Genomic DNA, 17,029 nt, shown 5'->3' on the forward strand with positions numbered 1-17,029 from the left:
CACCACAGGCAGGGGTTCACCCTGCTTCTGTAGCAGAAGGGGGGCCAGCAGCTCCCCCTGCCAGGCAGAGGCGCAGGCCAGGGTGCCAGGGGCTTGCAGCTACTCTGGGTCTCCACCCACAGGTCGTCTCCCCCAGAACCAGGCTGAGCTCCTTCCCCAGCACTGCCCTTCACCAGCCCCTATGCCCTTTCCTCACCAGGCCCCCCAGCCTCCTCATGCCCCAGATTCCCTCCTCCTCAGGGCTTGCTCCTGACCCACAGCCCCATTAGGGACCCCTCCTGCCCCTCAGAGATTCCTCAGGTACCCCTCAGGGCCCCTCAACCCCCCTAAGCCCCCGTCAGGCCCCAGATTTCCCTCAGGGTTCCCTGCCGCCCTCCAGCTCCCCCTTAGGGCCCCTCAGACCCCCGAGGTCCCGCTCAGGGCCCTTTCCCGCCCCCCAGGGCCCACTCCCGCCCCTCAGGTCCCTCTCAGGGCCCCTCAGACCCCCCAGGTCCCGCTCAGGGCTCCCTCAGGGCCCCTTCCCGCCCCCCAGAGCTCCCCCAGGGCCCACTCCCGCCCCTCAGGTCCCCCTCGGGGCCCCTTCCCGCCTCTTAGAGCCCCATCCCGCTGCCGGCCAGGCCCTCCCCCTCCGCAGTGCCGGTGCCGTACCCGGTGCCGGTGCAGCCCCGCCGGCAGCTCGGGCCCAGCAGGCCCCTCCGCCACTACGGAAGCGGCCGCCGAGACCCGCCCCCTCTTCCGCCCCGCCCCCTTCCGCCGTCGAGGCCCCGCCCACCCCCCCCGAAGACGGCCTATTCCCCGCCTCTGTCAGGCTCCGCCCCTGGATCAAGCTCCGCCCCCGTGCCAGACCCCGCCCCTGGCCCGGAGCGAGGAGGTGGGGTGCGCTGGGAGGACGTGGGGGTGCGGAGGGGAAAATGGGGGTGTCAAGGGGGGATAGTGGGTGCATGAGGGGTGGGGATGGTGGGGGGACGTGGGGTGCAGTGTGAGGGGTGTGGTGGGGGAAAAGGGGGGTGTCGGGGGGATATGGGGTGCATTGGGGGTGAGGGTGCATGGAGGGCAATGGGGGTGTCGGGGGGATATGGGGGGTGCACTGGGGAGTGGGCAAACGCTGGGGGTTTTGGAGGTGCCCTGGTGTGTGGGACTGCACTGGGGTTTAGGGGTATATGGGGGACGGTGGCTACACAGGGAGATACAGGGCTACACTGGCGGATGGGTGTACAGGGGAGCGGGGGTGCCCTGCAGGGTGTGGGGGCGCACTGAGGGCTATGGGTGCATACCACCGTGGGGGGTGCATACCACCGTGGGGGGTGCAGAGGGGGCTATGGGGACACCCCAGACCTGGGGCTGTGGCTGTGCTGGGGCTGCCCATGTGACGTGGGACTGGGGGGGGTGTGCAGGGCTGATGGCATCCCCCCAGCTACTGCCATCACCTGCAGGGGCAGGGGGGACACTCCACGTGCCACTGCCCTGCCTGTCCCCAGCACCATCCCCTGGCCCCTGTCTCCTGGTACCCGTGTCCCACGGGCACCGGTGGCTTTGGGGCTGCAGGCAGCCCCTCACCCTGGCTGCCACCATGCCGAGGTGCTCCATGCCCCAGTAGTACCACCCTGGCCTGTGGCCCCAGTGGTGCCACCCTGGCCTGCGGCCCCAGTGGCTCCCAGCAAACCTCAAGCCCCCTTCCAGGGCCACGCCATTTTAAGGCCCGAAAGAGGCGTTTTGGACAAAGGAGGGAGCGGAGGCAGCGGGTGGTGCAGCAGTTCCTTCCCGCCCGGTACAAAGGCAAAACAAACCGAAAGTGTGTCCATGTCCGTGTCCGTGCCTGTGTCTGTGTCCGTATCCATGCCCACGCTCCTCCCGGGGCCGTGTGGGCAGCTGGTGTGGCGGTGGGCAATGCTCCGGGGATGGCCACCGAGCCCCACGGGCACCCTGACCCCTTCCCAGCTTGGCCCCAGCTCAGCTCAACCCCAGGGGTCCCCCCAGCCCCCCCCCATGTGCTGCTGGCATCAAGGCAATGGCTTTCCAGCTGGAAGGGCAGTGGCGGTGGCAGCATGTCCTAGGTGCCACCTCCTGCCTTCGCTCTGTGCTGCCGGTGGCCCCGTGATGGCTCAGACCTGGCCCCGGTCCTCCGGGAAGTCCCATCCCAGCCGGACAGGTTGCTCCTCGGCATCAGCATCCCATCGCCCCCCTGACTCCACGTGAAGCGGGGTGCAGCGGGATCCCCAGGGCGAGGGGGATGCTTGCCAGGAGAGCCCGTCTGTCAGGGCAGGATCCAGCTGGGGCGAAGCCGTACGGAGGGGCCAAGTGGGGACTGTCACTTGTCACCGTCCCCCCTGGGTACCCTGGAGCCTGCCATACCACGAGACTGAAGCAAGCGAGCATGCGAGGGCGGTGGGCAGGCGGGCAGAGAAAAAAACAACCTAGTCACCAGGAGAAAGCGCCGGGCACCCCAAGGGCAGGGCTGGGGGCTCGGGGGGGACACACGCAGCATGGGGATGTTGGCTCGGTGACCTGCTCCAGGGGTGCAAGGGGACCCATCCAGCCTCCGCTGCCACCCACGGGTGCCAAAAATGAGCATCCTCCTCTTGCCCATCCCTGGGAGCATCCTTTGGTCCCCAGGAGCATCCTTCGGTCCCCAGGAGCATCCTTGGCGGCAGGGCCACGTGCCATCTTGGCACCGGGGCGGGGGGAGCAAGATGTGGTGGGGCAGGGGGTCACGCCACCATCACCTTCTCACTTTGGATTTCCATTATGTCCATTCGTCCGTCCGGAAGGGATTGGCAGGACACCGGGAGGAGGATGAGCGATGGCGGCAGCGTGGGGGGAATTTACAGGGTACCCAGCGGGGGGGAGCTGGTGAGGGGTGGCGCCGTCCTCCATCTTCCTTCCCCAGAGCCCCACGTCCCTTGGGGGTGTCGTTGCGGGGGGTGTCCAGGGTCGGTTGTAATCGACAGGCGTCATTCGCATCCCCCAGCGGACGGAAAGAAACGGGGTGGGCGATGTCAGACGGGGCAGCGGTGGGGTGGGCGTGGGAGCGGGGCGGCTGGATCCGGCGCTACTCGATCACCATGCAGCACGGGAGGTGCTGGGAGAAGTACTTGAAGAGCTCCGGGGTGGCCCCAGGGCAGTTGGTGAGCTCCAGCTCCTCCAGCTCCTGCAGCTGCACCAGCCCCGACAGCCCTGTGGTGGTCAGCAAGGGGCAGCCTGCAAGCGGACAGGGGGCATTGTCACCCCAAAAACACCCACACCCTCCAAAAAATGGCACTGCAGCACCCCAAAAAACACCCCCCATACACCAGCACCCCCTAAAAAAGCAGCCAAAAAACCTCAGCACCACAAACACACCAGAACCCCAAACCACCAGCATCCCCCCCCAAAAGCATCCCCCCAAAACAGCACCCCAAAACACCAACAGCCCAAAACCCAGCACCTCAAAAACCCCAGCACCCCAAGAGCCCACGCATGGACCCAATCCCAGGGAGCTGGGCTGGGTGCAGCTTTCCTGGGTGGCTTGGGGGGATACAGGAGCCACCCCATGCTGGCTCAGGGGGATGCTGGCTGTCCCCAGGGCTGTCCCCAAGGCTGTCCCTTGTCCCCACGCCCCATAGGGACCCAGCCACTCCATCCCGGGGGAGTGAGGGGGGTTCCTCACCAGCCAGGGAGAGGAGGCGCAGGCTGCCCATGCTCAGGAGATGCTTCAGGCCAAAATCCTGCACCTGGAAAAGAAAATGGAGTGGGAACAGGGCTGGGGACAAGGGGGGGGGTGGCCACCATGGCACCGGGGGCTCAGCATCACTGGGGCAGGGTGCCTGGGCAGGGAGCTGGGTGCAGGGGGAGGGAGCTGAGGAAGGGTGCCAGGGCAGGGAGCAATGGCAGGGTGAGGGGACAGGGTGCAGGATGCTGGGGCAGGGGGTTGGGTGCTGGGACAGGGTGCGGGGGCAGGGTGCCACGGCTGAGTCCTGCTGAGCTCACAGGACCACCCCGTCCCTTCCCTGCCTCCCTGCACCAAGCGGTGGGGGCTCCAGCCAGCCCAGGGTGCCCACCCTGAGCTCATGGTCTGTCCCCAGGGAGGTGCCAGCCGGGATGGGCACGGCTGTGTCCCCCCCACCTACCTGGCAGCACCAGCGCAGGTAGAGGCTCCGCAGGGATGACATGGTGGACAGGTAGCTGAGGCCGGTGTCGGTGATCCGCACGCACCTGCCGGGGACACCAGGCATCAGGGCCAGCTGGGAGCGGGGCACTCATGGGTGTCCCCAGACCATGGCCGCCATGCTGCACCCACAGCCTCCAGCATGGCTCAGCACGGCTCAGCACGGTGTGGTGTGGCACAGCACAGCACAGCATGGCTTGCCATAGCATGGCATGGCTCAGCATGGCATGATACAGCGTGGCATGGTGCGGCATGGTGCATCATGGCATGGCACGGTTCAGTGTGGCTCAGCATGGTGTGGCACGGCTCAGCACGGCATGACATGGTGTGGCATGGCTCAGAATGGCACAGCACCGCACGGCTCAGCACGGCCCCGTACCTGTCAAGCACCAGCTCCTCCAGCTTGTGCAGGTCACAGGCGATGTACTCCAGGGCCATGTCGGTGATGCGAGGGCACCAGGAGAGGTCGAGGCTGCGCAGCTTCCGCAGATTCTCGGCCACCAGCTCCACGCCGTCATCCGTCACCTTGGAGCAGCCTGAGAGGCTGAGGACGCTCAGGTTGGGCAGGCTGTGGACCATGTTGACCACGCCGTGGTTGGTAATCTCCCAGCAGGAGTTGAGGCGGAGGGTGTGGGTGGTGTAGCCTTGCTTGGCAGTAAAGTAGGCGAGGGCTGTGTCCGTCACGTGGTAGGCTTGCAGGTTGAGCTCGGTGAGGTTGGGCAGGAGCTGCGAGATGGCGGCGATGGCGTCGTCGGCCACGTTGATGCAGTCGCTGACGCTCAGCGCCGTGATGCGGGCATTGAGGCTGGACCACAGCCCGGCCTCCGTGAAGTCGTTACAGCCTGAGAGCTCCAGCCGCACCACGCCCTGCATCTGCTCCAGCATCACCTGCCGAGGGGCAGGGGGTCAGGGCATGGTGGGCACCGCTGCCCACCCCGTGCCCACATCCCGTCTCCCTCTGAGACCCCCCCAGGGCTCTTCCCGCTGTCCCCAGCTCTGCGTGGGTCCAGCCTTCTCCCCAGGCCCTCCTGGCATCAGAGCAGTGCCCTGCTCTAGGACATGCCAGCACCCACAGGGGACAGGAGAAGCCACAGCTCCTGCTCTGTACCTGGTGCTGCTGGTAGGGGCAGGGTTAATGCCCACTCCCAGCCTGGGTACTGCGTGGGTAGGATGCAGCCACGGAGCAGTTGGTGCTGCGTTGCCCGTGATGCGGGGCAGGGGACTTCGGTGGGGACCTTGCCTGGCCCCATGCATTGTCACATCTCCATCTGACCCACAATCCCCTGACCAGGTGACCCCTTCCTTGCTGGGGAGCAGCCAGCCAAGAGGGGATGCCCCCATCCCCTGAGCCCTGCTCATCGCCCACCACCGCATCCACCACCCAGCGGCATGGCCCCCTTGCCTGGCTTGGCCTTCTCGGCAGCATCTGCAGGCAGCATCTGCAGGCAACAGGGGTCAACCTTCCCCAAACAGCATCCTCACCCCCTGCCTGAGAGGGGCAGCGCAGGCTGCAGCCCATCCCACTGCCCAGACCATGGGCGGGGGCTCCTGCACCCGTACGATGGCCGTGGAACCTGCCTGCTCCTTGCCTGTGGCCAGTGAAAGCTCTGCCTGCACGTCTGTCCCCAGGGCCACTGGGAAGGACCCTCCTCGGCCACATCTCAGACACCCCAGTCACCTCGAGGTCACCTACCTCCAACCCTGCATCCGTGATGGTCGACCTCTTAAGGCTCATGGACTTGACCCCCTTCTTGGAGAGGGGGTAGTTGTCAATGAACTCACAAATGTCCAGGTCGGAGACGCCCACGAGGCAGAAGCCGTCGAAGCCGCGGATGGCAAAGCCCTGCAGGCTGACAAACTCCTTCTCGCCACCGGGCAGGACATTGTAGAGCTCTTTGGTGTGCAGGACAGGCGTCAAGCCCACCCAGAACTTGGGTTGGTAGAGCACCCGCCGCCACGCCTTGCACACCTGCGCCAGCACACACTTCTCGCATGCCGAAAAGTACCAGAACAAGCGGTTGAGTATCTTCTCGTCCACCGCCAGCTGCCTTTCCAAGGGCGAGCCGGGCAGCCGCTCTGGCGAGGGCTGCTCCGAGCCTTCGCTCGTGTTCAGTCCCACCAAGGAAGCATCGGGAGGGGAGGAGACGCTGGCCAGAGTGGCCAAGGAGAGCGGGGAGGCCAGGCTGGGGATGGGCAGGTCGCTGCGGTGGGCTAAGGCCGGGCTGAGGATGGCAGGCACGGAGGAAGGCTGGCACAGGCGGTTTTTCACGGCGGGGGTGCCTTTGGTGATGCTGGCAGAGCCGAGGCCGTTGGGTTGTGTGGGGATCTTCACCAGTCCATTGCGGGGTAAACATGGGGGCTTAGTGTCACCGTTTCTCGGGTTCGACATCTTCCACGGGTCTCTCTGCAACACAGGGATGTGGGCTGAGGGTTTGCCAGGCCAGTGGGGAGGGCGGGCAGGGCTGGGGGAGGATCGTGGCACCGGTGGGGAGGGAGACCCTGGGGGTCCCTGTGCAGGGAGCAGGGTGGCATGGGGGAGTGGGCAGTGCAGGGCTGCTGGGCACAGCCACAGAGGGGACAAGCCTGGGCCACAGAGCAGGGTCCTGTGGGGGGTTGTGTGGCCCTGGCAGCCCCCATGAAGGGCGATGGAGGGGAACTTATCCCTGGACAATCACATCCCTCTCTGACCCTGGGATCCAGCCACCAGTAGGAGCCGGAGCCGGATCATAGAATCACAGACTGGTTTGGGCTGGAAGGGACCTTTAATGCTGATCTAGCCCAACCCCCCTGCAGCAAGGAGGGACATCTTCAACTCAATCAGGTTGCTCAGAGGCCCGTCCAACCTGACCTGGAATGTCTCCAGGGATGGGGCGTCTCCCACCTCTTTGGGAAAACTCTGCCAGTGTCTCACCACCCTCAGGATAAAAAATTCTTCCTTATGTTTAGTCTGAATCTCTTCTCTTTCAGTTTAAAATTGGTACCTCTTGTCCTATCACAACAGGCCCTGCTAAAATGTCCCTTCCCACCTTTCCTGCATGCCCCCTCTAAGTCCTGGAAGGCTGCCACGAGGTCACCACGGAGCCTTCTCTTCTCCAGGCTGAACAACCCCAACTCCCAGCCTCTTCTCACAGGAGACGTGTCCTACCCTCTCATCATTTTTGTGCAGGTGAGAGGTGGCAGTGATGGCAGAGCAGAGCTCCCTGCACTTGCCGAGCCGGCCAAGTGCTTGGTGGTGAGCCCGTGCCAGCCAGGAGCCTCGCCGAGCCTCGCGGCAGCCGGGCGGCACCCCAGCAAACCAGGCCGATAAATATTTCAGCGGCAGCCAGGCCAGCTTTCCAGCAGCCCCGCCGCATCCTGCCATCCATTATTCAATACGTTTCCCTCTATAAATACAGAGGTGAATAATTGATGGGGGCTCAGTCCCCCCTCTCCTGCCCCAGCTGGTGCCTGGCACTGAGCCCTGCCAGTGCACTGCCTCTCCTGCCTGCACCCTGTTGGCCGGTGCTGTGTCAAACCCTCCCAAAGGGTCTGAGGCTGGAGGGTGCTGGGCTCCTGGCAGCACCTGGGGGCACGGTGAGGAGCTGGAGCCTGGGAAAGTGGCTTTCAGCCCAGGGACCAGGGGACAGGGACAGAGTCCCCAAGCCCCAAGGGATGGCTGGCACATCCATCCAGCAGTGGCTGATGGGACCTGAGGACCTGCTCTGTTGCCAGCTCCCCCCGGATCCAAGATGAGGCAGATGTTTTAGCTTGATTTGGGATGGAGATGGCCAGGCCCTCATGGAGGAGCACTGAGGGAGCAGCGTCCTCATCAGCGATGCTCATGGCCCGGGTCCATGGGCTCTGCGGATGCTCCGTGCAGCCTGGGAGTGGGGGCTGGCTGCCAAGAGGGGTGCAGCCTAGATTCCCTTCTGCCCCCAGCCCATTGCTTTCACCCTCACAGCAACCCCAGGCCTCACCCAGCCCTCCTGGAGCAGCCAGGGAGGGGGGCAGCCACCTGAAAGCTCCCGTGGAAGAGCCCAGGAGTGCAGGAAGCTGCTGGCAGCACAGCCGGTAAAGCCCACAGGAGGCATGGCGGGCGGCATCTCCTAGGGACATGCCCCCCAGCACAGCGGGGCTGCGGGATGGAGCTGGTGGGAGCTGCTGAAGCCTCTCCCGTGGTGCGAGCAACAGTGGCACGGAGGTGCCTGCAGACAGCCCGGCCCTGTGTCAGAGGCGCTGCGAGAGCCCGGCCTCCGGGGATGATCCTGGCCCTGTGCAGACAGCCTGGCGTCGCTCCCCACTCAGCTGCAGCCTCTGCTGCCTCTGCTCATGCTGCCCGACAGAGGAGCTGGGCCTCTGCTGCTTGGACGTGTGTTAAATTTGCTTGAAAGCAGGAGAAGAGGAGGGGAAAGAAGGAAAAAAATTAAAACCAGCAGCTCGGTGCTTGGCAGCAATAGGGGAAGCAAACAGAACATGCACCGGGGTGTCCAACACAGCCGTACAGTACAAATCCAAAGAGATAATTACCAGGTGGCATGGAAAGGCTGTCGCTCCAGCATGGAGCCCACAGCCAGAGCCATTCGGCATGCTGGTTGCCCCCAGGGAGAGGGCAGGTGGTGGCAGAGGGGCAGCCCGGGGCCTCGGGAGCCCAAGGGGACAGTCACAGGAGGAGACAGATGCTGACAAGTCGCTGGACTGAAATGTAGCCAGTGGGAGGTGTTGGCAAAGGTTAGAACCAGCTCAGACCTCGGCTGGTCCCCAAGGCCGGGCTCGGGGGGGGGGGGGGGCCTGAGTGGATTCAGCAGCTTTCCCAGTCCTGCCTTGGAAAGCTGAGCCAGGTCCCACCTGCCCCAGGCGCTGAGGCTGCCTGTCTGGCTCACAGAAATCCTGAACTGTGAATGAGCTGGGAAGTCACTTCAAATAGAAAGACAGCCAGAGATTCAGGCCTTCTGGGCACAGGGGGGCTCCAGGCAGCGGCAGTGGGAGACTAAGCAGGCAGGCTGGCCGTACACAGCTGCATGTCTCTGGTGAAAAGGGCAAGCAAGGATTTGGGGGTTCCTACCAGCCCAGAAGGAGCAGGTCTGTGCTTGGGAGGAGGACCCCAGCCTGGAGCAGGTGGTTTGGGAGCACAGACTGTGGACGGGAAAGGGTCCAATAGCTGCTCTCTCCTCTGGCACCACGGGGCAGCACTGGGATCTGCCCTCCACTGCTGCAGGAAAGCCACTGCCTGCAGCCAAGCAGCTCCCCAGGTTCCTGCACCCCGGGGCTGAGGTCACATCGCTCCGATGTGCAAAGTGCAAGTACTGCATCCCATGGAGATGAGAGCTGCTGCATGCTGGGGTGCCCAGCACACACCCTGCCCTGGCTCAAGGCTTCCCTCAAATCCATTGAGACAGTGGAGGGGCAGGGAGATACGAAGCTGTCTGCCTTGGAGGTCAGTATGGAGCCTCTGTGGTGTTCCAGGAGCTTCATGAGAACCTCCATATGCTTTTTGGTCACCCCAAAGAAGTAGGAGAGCAGATATATGGCCTTTCCTCCTCTTCTCATCATCTCACTACTTGCAGATTGCGTGACTGGGCCAACCACAACATCATCAGAAGGAGAGTTCAGCACTTGGTACAGTCATTCTTACTCTGGGATCCCACAGGAAGGGCCTAGCTTTGCAATTCCCCCCATGGCAACCCCCCTCTGCTCTCACAGGCCACAGCTCACGGGAGAAGGGTCTGCTAGCAGCAGAGTGCCAGCTCCCAATCCACAGTGGGAGGAAACCTGACGAAAGCAAAGGGCAAAGTCTTTTAGTCTCCCGAATTCACTCCAGGGTGCACATTTCACAGGAAACGTCATTGCCAGAGAAGTCACTTCATTCATGAGGGTTTTGTCATCTACAATGAATGATGATGCAGTGGAGGGGGGTGGATTTGACGCAGGAAGAGAGAAGGAAGATGGGGGTCTAAGAGCCTGACACTACAAACATTACACAGACGATTAAGATGCTGGGAAGAATAGGATAAAAGCTGCCAGGAAGAAAGAGCTTGTCCCAGCCGTTGGAGAGTTTCCCGTCTCCATGTAGTAGTGAAGAGGGATGAGGGCCTCAAGAGACGGTCAGGATGATCAGTCGTGCTGTTAGTGCCTGCCTGTGCGTGTGTTTGCTGGGAGACCCCCAGCTGTGGTGGAGGAGACCTGCTGGATCAGACAGTCGCCCTCGAGGGCAAGCTCTGACCCAGCTGGGCTCGGAGCCTACCGAGGACTCTGGGTCAGCCGAGCTCGGAGGCCAGTGGAGACCCCGGACTGGCCAAGCGCAGGAGCCACCGGGACCCCAGCCCTGCCGGCCGGGCAGATTCAGCACCGCGGACAGCGGCCCCGCTCAGCACCGCGGACAGCGGCCCTGCCCCGCCTCGCCCCAGCCGGGCACGCCGCAAACGGCGCCCTTGCGGCACCCCCCGCCCCAGCGCCACTCTGCAAGGATCCTCTATTACCCCACCGGGTCCCTGTGAGGATCCGCCATTGCCCCGCCAGGTCCCTGCGAGGATCCGCCATTGCCCCGCCAGGTCCCTGCGAGGATCTACTACTGCCCTGCCGGGTCCCTGCGAGGATTCGCCATTGCCCCGCCAGGTCCCTGCAAGGATCTACTGTTGCCCTGCCGGGTCTCTGTGAGGATCTGCCATTGCTCCACCAGGTCCCTGTGAGGATCTGCCATTGCCCTGCCAGGTCCCTGTGAGAATCCACTATTGCCCCGCCAGGTCCCTGCGAGGATCCTCTATTGCCCTGCCAGGTCCCTGCGAGGATCCACCATTGCCTCACCAGGTCCCCGTGAGATCCTGCCATCACGCCACGTGGTCCCTGCTGTGCCCCCTCCTGCCCCGCCAGCCTGCCATGGAGCCCGGTTATTGCCCTGCTGGAATCCAAGGCTGCTACAAAACTATTTCTGTAAAGCCACGGCTCCAGGGCCAGAGCTGCTCAGCAGCGAGCAGCCATCGCTCACGGCTTCCTGCACACACACACACACACACACAGATGCACACCCAGACACGCATGGACACACACACGCCAACCCTGTCAGAGCCCCAGGAGCTGGCGGATACACCTTACACAAGCCTTGGTGTTCAGCTGCTCATGTACACGCACACATGCACACACAAACAGAGATAAGCGCATGCACGCGCGCACACACAGAGGGTTGCATCAGCTGAATTCATTAGCCCATCTATTTTTACTAATGCAGCAAATCAAGTTGCTCTACAGGCGGAGAAAACACACCCGAGACACAGTGCTGTGGCAGAGCACACAGCCAAGGCTTTTGTCCAGGGCTCCTGAGGGTAACGGCTCCCCAGGGCTCCCCCAGCTCTACGCGACAAGCAGCAATGCCAGGCAGGCTCTTGCTTGGGGGGGGGGGGGCTGAACCTGCTGACCGAAGCACATGGTCGTAATAAAGACATCCCACTACAAACATCACCTTCCCCAGCAGCCCTCGGTCGTGCATGAGCTGCCTCCTGCTCTGATCCCTTCAGGTCAGACCACTGCCCATGCTGCGAGCAGTGGGTGCATGACCACCAGCCTCTGGGTCCCCTCAGAGGGCTTGGATCACCCCGGCAATGCAGAGGAGCCGCGGAAGGCCCTGGAGGAGCCACTGGCTCCCCCAGAGATGGGGGGGCAGTGAGTGTGTTTGGGCAGGGAGCTGTACATGTACCTGTGTGTGTGTGTGCACAGGCAGATCTGCACTCCCAGGCTCGACGCTCACACAAGTACAGCTGGGAGAAATGCTCAGAGCAAAGCTCCAAACTCAGTGCTACCTATTCCTCCACTGCACACGCCAGGAATTCGTGGTGGGGAAGGGCCTTGCCACTCGACCTGGCTGTGGATAACTGCCATTTGTATGATGGGAGCCGGCAAACTCCTTCCTGAGATTACCCTGCGAGGTCCTTGGGAGACCAGAGGGCTGAAAGCAGATTTCCTGGTCTGGTGTTGGTTCCAAACAACAACAAAGTGTTCATCCCACCTTGCAGTGGACAAAGAGGCTCAGGAGGGGCTGGGAAAACCACTGGTTTGAGTCCTATTCCTGCCGACTGCCGCTCTCGACACTGGGCTGGCTGGTGAGTCCATCTCTGGGTCTCAGGTAGCTCATAGCCAGGCAGCAGAGCCTTCACAACAGGGGACTCCCCAGCACTGCTGTCCCCCAGGTCCCCCAGCCTTTCCAAATGGCAAGACCTGGGGCTAGGTTCTTTGGGGCCAGCCCCATGCCCAGGGAGCTGTGGAAACACTGTCTGAGGTGCCAATGTCAAGCTCAGGTCCCCATCACTTTCTGCATAGCTGAGAGATCAGCTCATGTCCAGGAACACTGGGAGGCGCGGCTCCTGTTTGCCCCAGCCTTCAGCATGGGGGAGTTGTAGGGGGGGAAACAGAGCTTCAGCCCCTCAGGCCTGGCCATGCAAAACTTCCTTGCAACAGGCAGCGCCCCCCCACCCCCCCGGCTGCCACAAGCCCTTCCTGCAGCAGCATTTGTCTTCTCTGCTAAGACAAATCTCCGAAAGACATCAAGCCCTGACCTCCCTCTCTATCCCAGGCAGCCCCACGTCCCCTGCAGGGGAACCTTTCACCCAAGAGGAGCACGGAATGCACAGAGCAGGGCAGAGCTGGACCCCACTGTGCTGCCCTGGGTTCATCTCCTCCAGGCCCCTCCAGAGGTGCCGGTGCTCACCTCCATGGGAGGATGCTCACACTTCAACCAAGATTTGTCCTGCTCCCCACCGACCAAGGCGAGGGGAAGAGAGAGCAGCTCCTCTTGTGCCACAAGCCCAGCTGGAGCCCAACCAACAGCGTGTCGCAGCCCTTCTCAGGCCCAGGAAGGGGTGAACAAATAGGCAAGATCCCGCGAGGAAAGAGGAGCCAGGGGACTGTGGCCCATGGCTGCCCTTGAGGCCCCTGTCCCCAGGACACGGATGTGCTCCTCAGGTACTGCTGGGACTTGAGAACACCTTCATCCCACCAGACATGGCAACAGACACGCAAGCAGCCATGGGCTTGGGGGTCCTGGGAATTGGGGTTGGGGCAAGATGGGTGAATACCTGCCTACCACGAGGGCTATCAGCACCAGGCTTGTGGGATGCCAGGGCAGGCAGGCATCATTCAGCCACAGGACTCCTCACTGTGGGGGGTTGCGGGTGCTAAATGCTCACACAGTCTCCAAAAAGCCCTTAGATGCATCCTGGAATTGAAGGCACTGGCCTGATCCTGCTCCCAGGGCAGCCCCCTGGCAGCTCGCTTCCTCCAGCCAGGAGCTGGGCATGGGTCACGCCTCCAGCTGTGAGAAACCCTGGAGAAACGGCTTCTGCCAACCTGCCCCCTCCCCAAACACTCTCCCTTTCAGCCCTGCACCCCTCCTCTGCACCACCAGCCCTGGAGCACCCAGTAAACGTGGCCGATCCCTGTGGCAGGTGGGCAGAGGTTGGGCGGGGGTGGATGCTGCTGAAGGAGCCCCGCTTGCCCACGCGCCCCATCCTGCTCCCTCCCACGCCATCAGCACCCACTCACCTCCTGAATCCCCTTTTTTCCTCTCCTAGCGCTGCTCCAGCCGCACAGGCACTGATGGAGAGCAATGGGTCATGGCTCATGATGGGGAAACGGAGGTATGGGCAGGGTGAGGTGGTTTTGCCATGGAGCTGCCAGCTGAGCCAGGCACAGCTTAAATCTTCAGAGCATGAAGGCAGGATCCAGCTCCCAAACTCAAAGTGCTCCCACTCAGCCACCCTTCTCCTGGCTGGAGCATCACCACCTCCCCATGGGATGGTCAACGCAGAGGTGACCCTGCCAGAGGGGACAAGGGGACCGTTTCTCCCCTCCTGCCTCCCCACATGTGCTGCCCTGGCCCAAGCGAGGGTGTCTCAGTCCCCAGGAGCAGGATTTTGGGAGGTGAGAGGTTCCCAGCACCAAGGGTGCTCGTCCTGCTCCTCCCCACTGCCGTGGAGCCGCTGGCATGGAAGGAAGAGCAGGCCCAGTGGATGGCAAAGGGATCGATGTGGGGGAAGCCAGCTCGGGGAAAAATAGATATCTAGCTCATTAAAAATGGATGCTCAAGCGAGTCCTCCCCACTCCAAAGCCACCTCCCTCCCTCTTCCTGGTAGCCAGAGTGAAATCAGCACCCAGCTTTCAGAGGAGGGGAGATGCCAGCATGGCATGGCGCTTGCTCTGCGCCTGCTGCTCCCATCCTGCTGCATGCTGAGATCCCCTGGGTGCTGTAGAGGGGACCTGAGATCCCCTGTACCTTGGGAAAAGAGGGTGGTCCTGGGGCAGGAGCTCTTCCAGGAGCATCCCTGCCGCAGGGACTGCCACGCTCTGGCCTTCACTGCCCAGGCACTGCCACGTCCCACCAGCACCAGCAGATGCCTGAGAACCAGAGCTGCCCTGGCCCTGTGCCCCATGGCACTCCTGGACCCCCACCTGACTGAGGTCATGGGGGTCTCTGCCTGGTTGCTGCCACAACCCCGTGCCTCTGTTTCCCCCATCTGTCCCAGCCCTTCCGCGGGGCTCAGCCTGCCCACCCAACCCTTGGCCCCAGCCAGCCTTGCACATGGACCCCTCCACCCATCCCCATCCCCTGCCCCTAGCCTGTTGCCCAACCCCCGGGCTGCTGGGGGGTCCCTGGCCCGGCTCTGGGCTCTGTGGGACCCCACTGTGGGGCTCAGCCTCCCCAGCTCCATCCCCACCAGGGCCTTCCCCTTCCTCCACCCCCTGGGCCCTGGGGTGGTGGGTGGCTGCTGCTGTTGTCCCCTCAGCCTGTGTCACCCTGCACCCAAGGAAAACCCCAATGAGGTGTTGGGGTGTCAGGGTCCAGGGGTGTCAGGGTGTTGGGGTGCAGCTCTGGGGGTGCCAACGGTCCTGTGGTGCCACTGAGGAGGACAAGAGGCAGTTTGGGGGCTGGCAGCAGAAGACGGGGAGCGGGGGGCCAAGAAGCAGCCCTACACCCCGGTCACCCCATCCCCACAATGATATCCCCCTACACCCCAAAGCATCCCTACGTCCCCCGGTACCCACCCGACCCCCCCTCCCCGTGATGCCTGGCCATGCTTGGCGGGGGGGGGGGGGGGGGGGCACCACCTACACACACCCCCCCCAACAACCCCCCGGTCCCCAGACCGGGGCGAGGGGGGGGGGGCAGCATCACTGCGGGGGGTTCACTATCCTCCGTTGAGCTACCGGGAGACGGGAAGGCAAGGGGCGGGGGGCGCCACCGGACCGGGAGCCCCGGGGCCGGGCCGGCTCCGCCGCCGTTATATAACGCGGCTCCATGATGCGGGATGCGGCGAGGGGTGGTTGCGGTGCCGGTACTGGTTTCACCGGCACCAGCTTTGTGTTGCAAAGCGTTTTCCCGAGCGGCTCTTACCTCCAGCACCGTCTCCCGAAGCTCATGCCATGCCTTGTGCCCGTCCTTTCTTGATTGCAGGAAAAAAACCCACCGGGAAGAGAATCGGAAAAAAAAAAAAAAAAAAAACCCAAAACCAAAACAAACCCACCAAACCCAAAAACCACCCCAAAAAAATCCCCGTTGGAAAAGGGGCCGGATCCTGCCCGGCCCCCGCCCCAACCCCGCGCTAAACAACAGGAAAAATAAGCGGGGAGGGGGGGGAATGGGGCCGGCTCCGGCTCCGGGAGGGGGGGGATGGAGAAGGGGGGTCCCTCCTGCCAGCCAGCCCGGGGAGCTGCTCGCACACGCACACGCGCGTTTGCACACACGCACACGCGTGTCAGCAGCGGAGGCTGTTAAAGAGACACCGTCGTCGGTAGCGATAATGGATCGTGGCGGGACGGTACCGGTACCGGGAGCGGGGAGGTGAGAGTGCGGGACACGGAGGGAGGGATGCGGGGATGGGGTGGGGTGTGTGTGGGGGGTGCGGGTAGGGCTGGGCTGGCGGCTGGGTGTGCAGGCAGGGGGAGAGAGGGGTGGGTGGGTGTGTGAGGGGGGGAATGCAGGGGTGGAAGGCTGGGGGGATGGAGGGAGGGATAGAGAGATGGGGGCTGGAGGGGTGGAAGGATGGAAGGATGGAGGGATGGGGTGGGGGATGGAGGGAGGGGTGGGGGGATGGAGGGGGGGATGGGGGGAGGCATGGGGAGATGGAGGGATGCAGGGGTGGAAGGATGGAGGGAAGGATGGGGGGATGGAGGGATGAAGGGGGGGATGGAGGGATGAAGGGGTGGAAGGATGGAGGGAGGGGTGGAAGGAGGGATGGAGGGGTGGCTGGACAGATGAATGCTCGCTCTGGCTCTCTCCCCACCAGGGTGCTGGCAGGCCAGAAATTCCAGTGCAGACCCCTCTCGCCCCAGCAGCCAACTCAGGCCCTGCTGACAGCCCCCAGGATACAGCGGGGATGGTCGCTTCAGCTCCAGCACCCCTGGGTGCTGCTCAAGGAAGGGGCTGCATCCAGGCACTGGGGGAGGGGAGGGGGGGGAGTTCACCCACCCAGACCACAGCTGGTGGTGGGACCTGCAGCTGGAGAATGCCCCATTGCTGCCCTCCATTTCCCACCACTCCTAGCTTAGCACCCACCCAACACCCCCAGTCTGGGGCCCAGCTTCACCACTGCTCCCCAAAACAGAGGGAACTGGTTAGCTGCCACATTTAAGCCCGTCCCCTCCGCCTTCCCCTCGCACAGCCCCATGCGGGTGGCAGGACCAGCTCGGCCGGCTGCCCCCGGGGAGGCTGATGGAGCTGCCTGGATCCATCTGCCTGGCTCCTGCCTCCATTATTTATAAGGCAGGTCAGGTTTCGCACTGGCAGCTGGGAGGGAGTTTGGGGGAGGAGACTGTGCACACACGCACACTTGCACTCGCACTCACACTCACACCCTCCTCCCACCCTGCCCTGTGGGTGAGAAATGCAGGAAAAGGGGTCAGAGGGGCCAGTGACTGCGGGGA

General features: G+C 63.4%; 1 protein-coding gene across 1 annotated transcript; it reads right to left on the bottom strand.

The window, feature by feature from the left end:
• Positions 1-3,049: 3,049 nt before the first annotated feature.
• On the bottom strand, positions 3,050-6,533 carry FBXL16 (F-box and leucine rich repeat protein 16). The gene is made up of 5 exons (XM_086473259.1): positions 5,838-6,533; positions 4,524-5,032; positions 4,107-4,191; positions 3,647-3,710; positions 3,050-3,198 (listed from the first exon to the last, which is right to left on the bottom strand). Exons 1-5 carry the CDS (start codon positions 6,531-6,533, stop codon positions 3,050-3,052), a joined length of 1,503 nt encoding a protein of 500 aa, XP_086329385.1.
• Between the last annotated feature and the right edge of the window lie 10,496 nt (positions 6,534-17,029).

The sequence above is a fragment of the Leptosomus discolor genome, chromosome 14 (assembly GCF_034619465.1).
Source record: "Leptosomus discolor isolate bLepDis1 chromosome 14, bLepDis1.hap2, whole genome shotgun sequence".
In the NCBI taxonomy this organism is placed as follows: Eukaryota; Metazoa; Chordata; class Aves; order Leptosomiformes; family Leptosomidae; genus Leptosomus; species Leptosomus discolor.

Excerpts from the sequence above, each read along its gene's own strand:
- FBXL16 (XM_086473259.1), bottom strand. The coding sequence starts at position 6,533 with ATGTCGAACCCGAGAAACGGTGACACTAAGCCCCCATGTTTACCCCGC. Across the intron at positions 5,033-5,837 it reads TCACGGATGCAGGGTTGGAG|GTGATGCTGGAGCAGATGCA; the intron begins GTAGGTGACCTC and ends GCCCCTCGGCAG. Across the intron at positions 4,192-4,523 it reads GAGGAGCTGGTGCTTGACAG|GTGCGTGCGGATCACCGACA; the intron begins GTACGGGGCCGT and ends TGTCCCCGGCAG.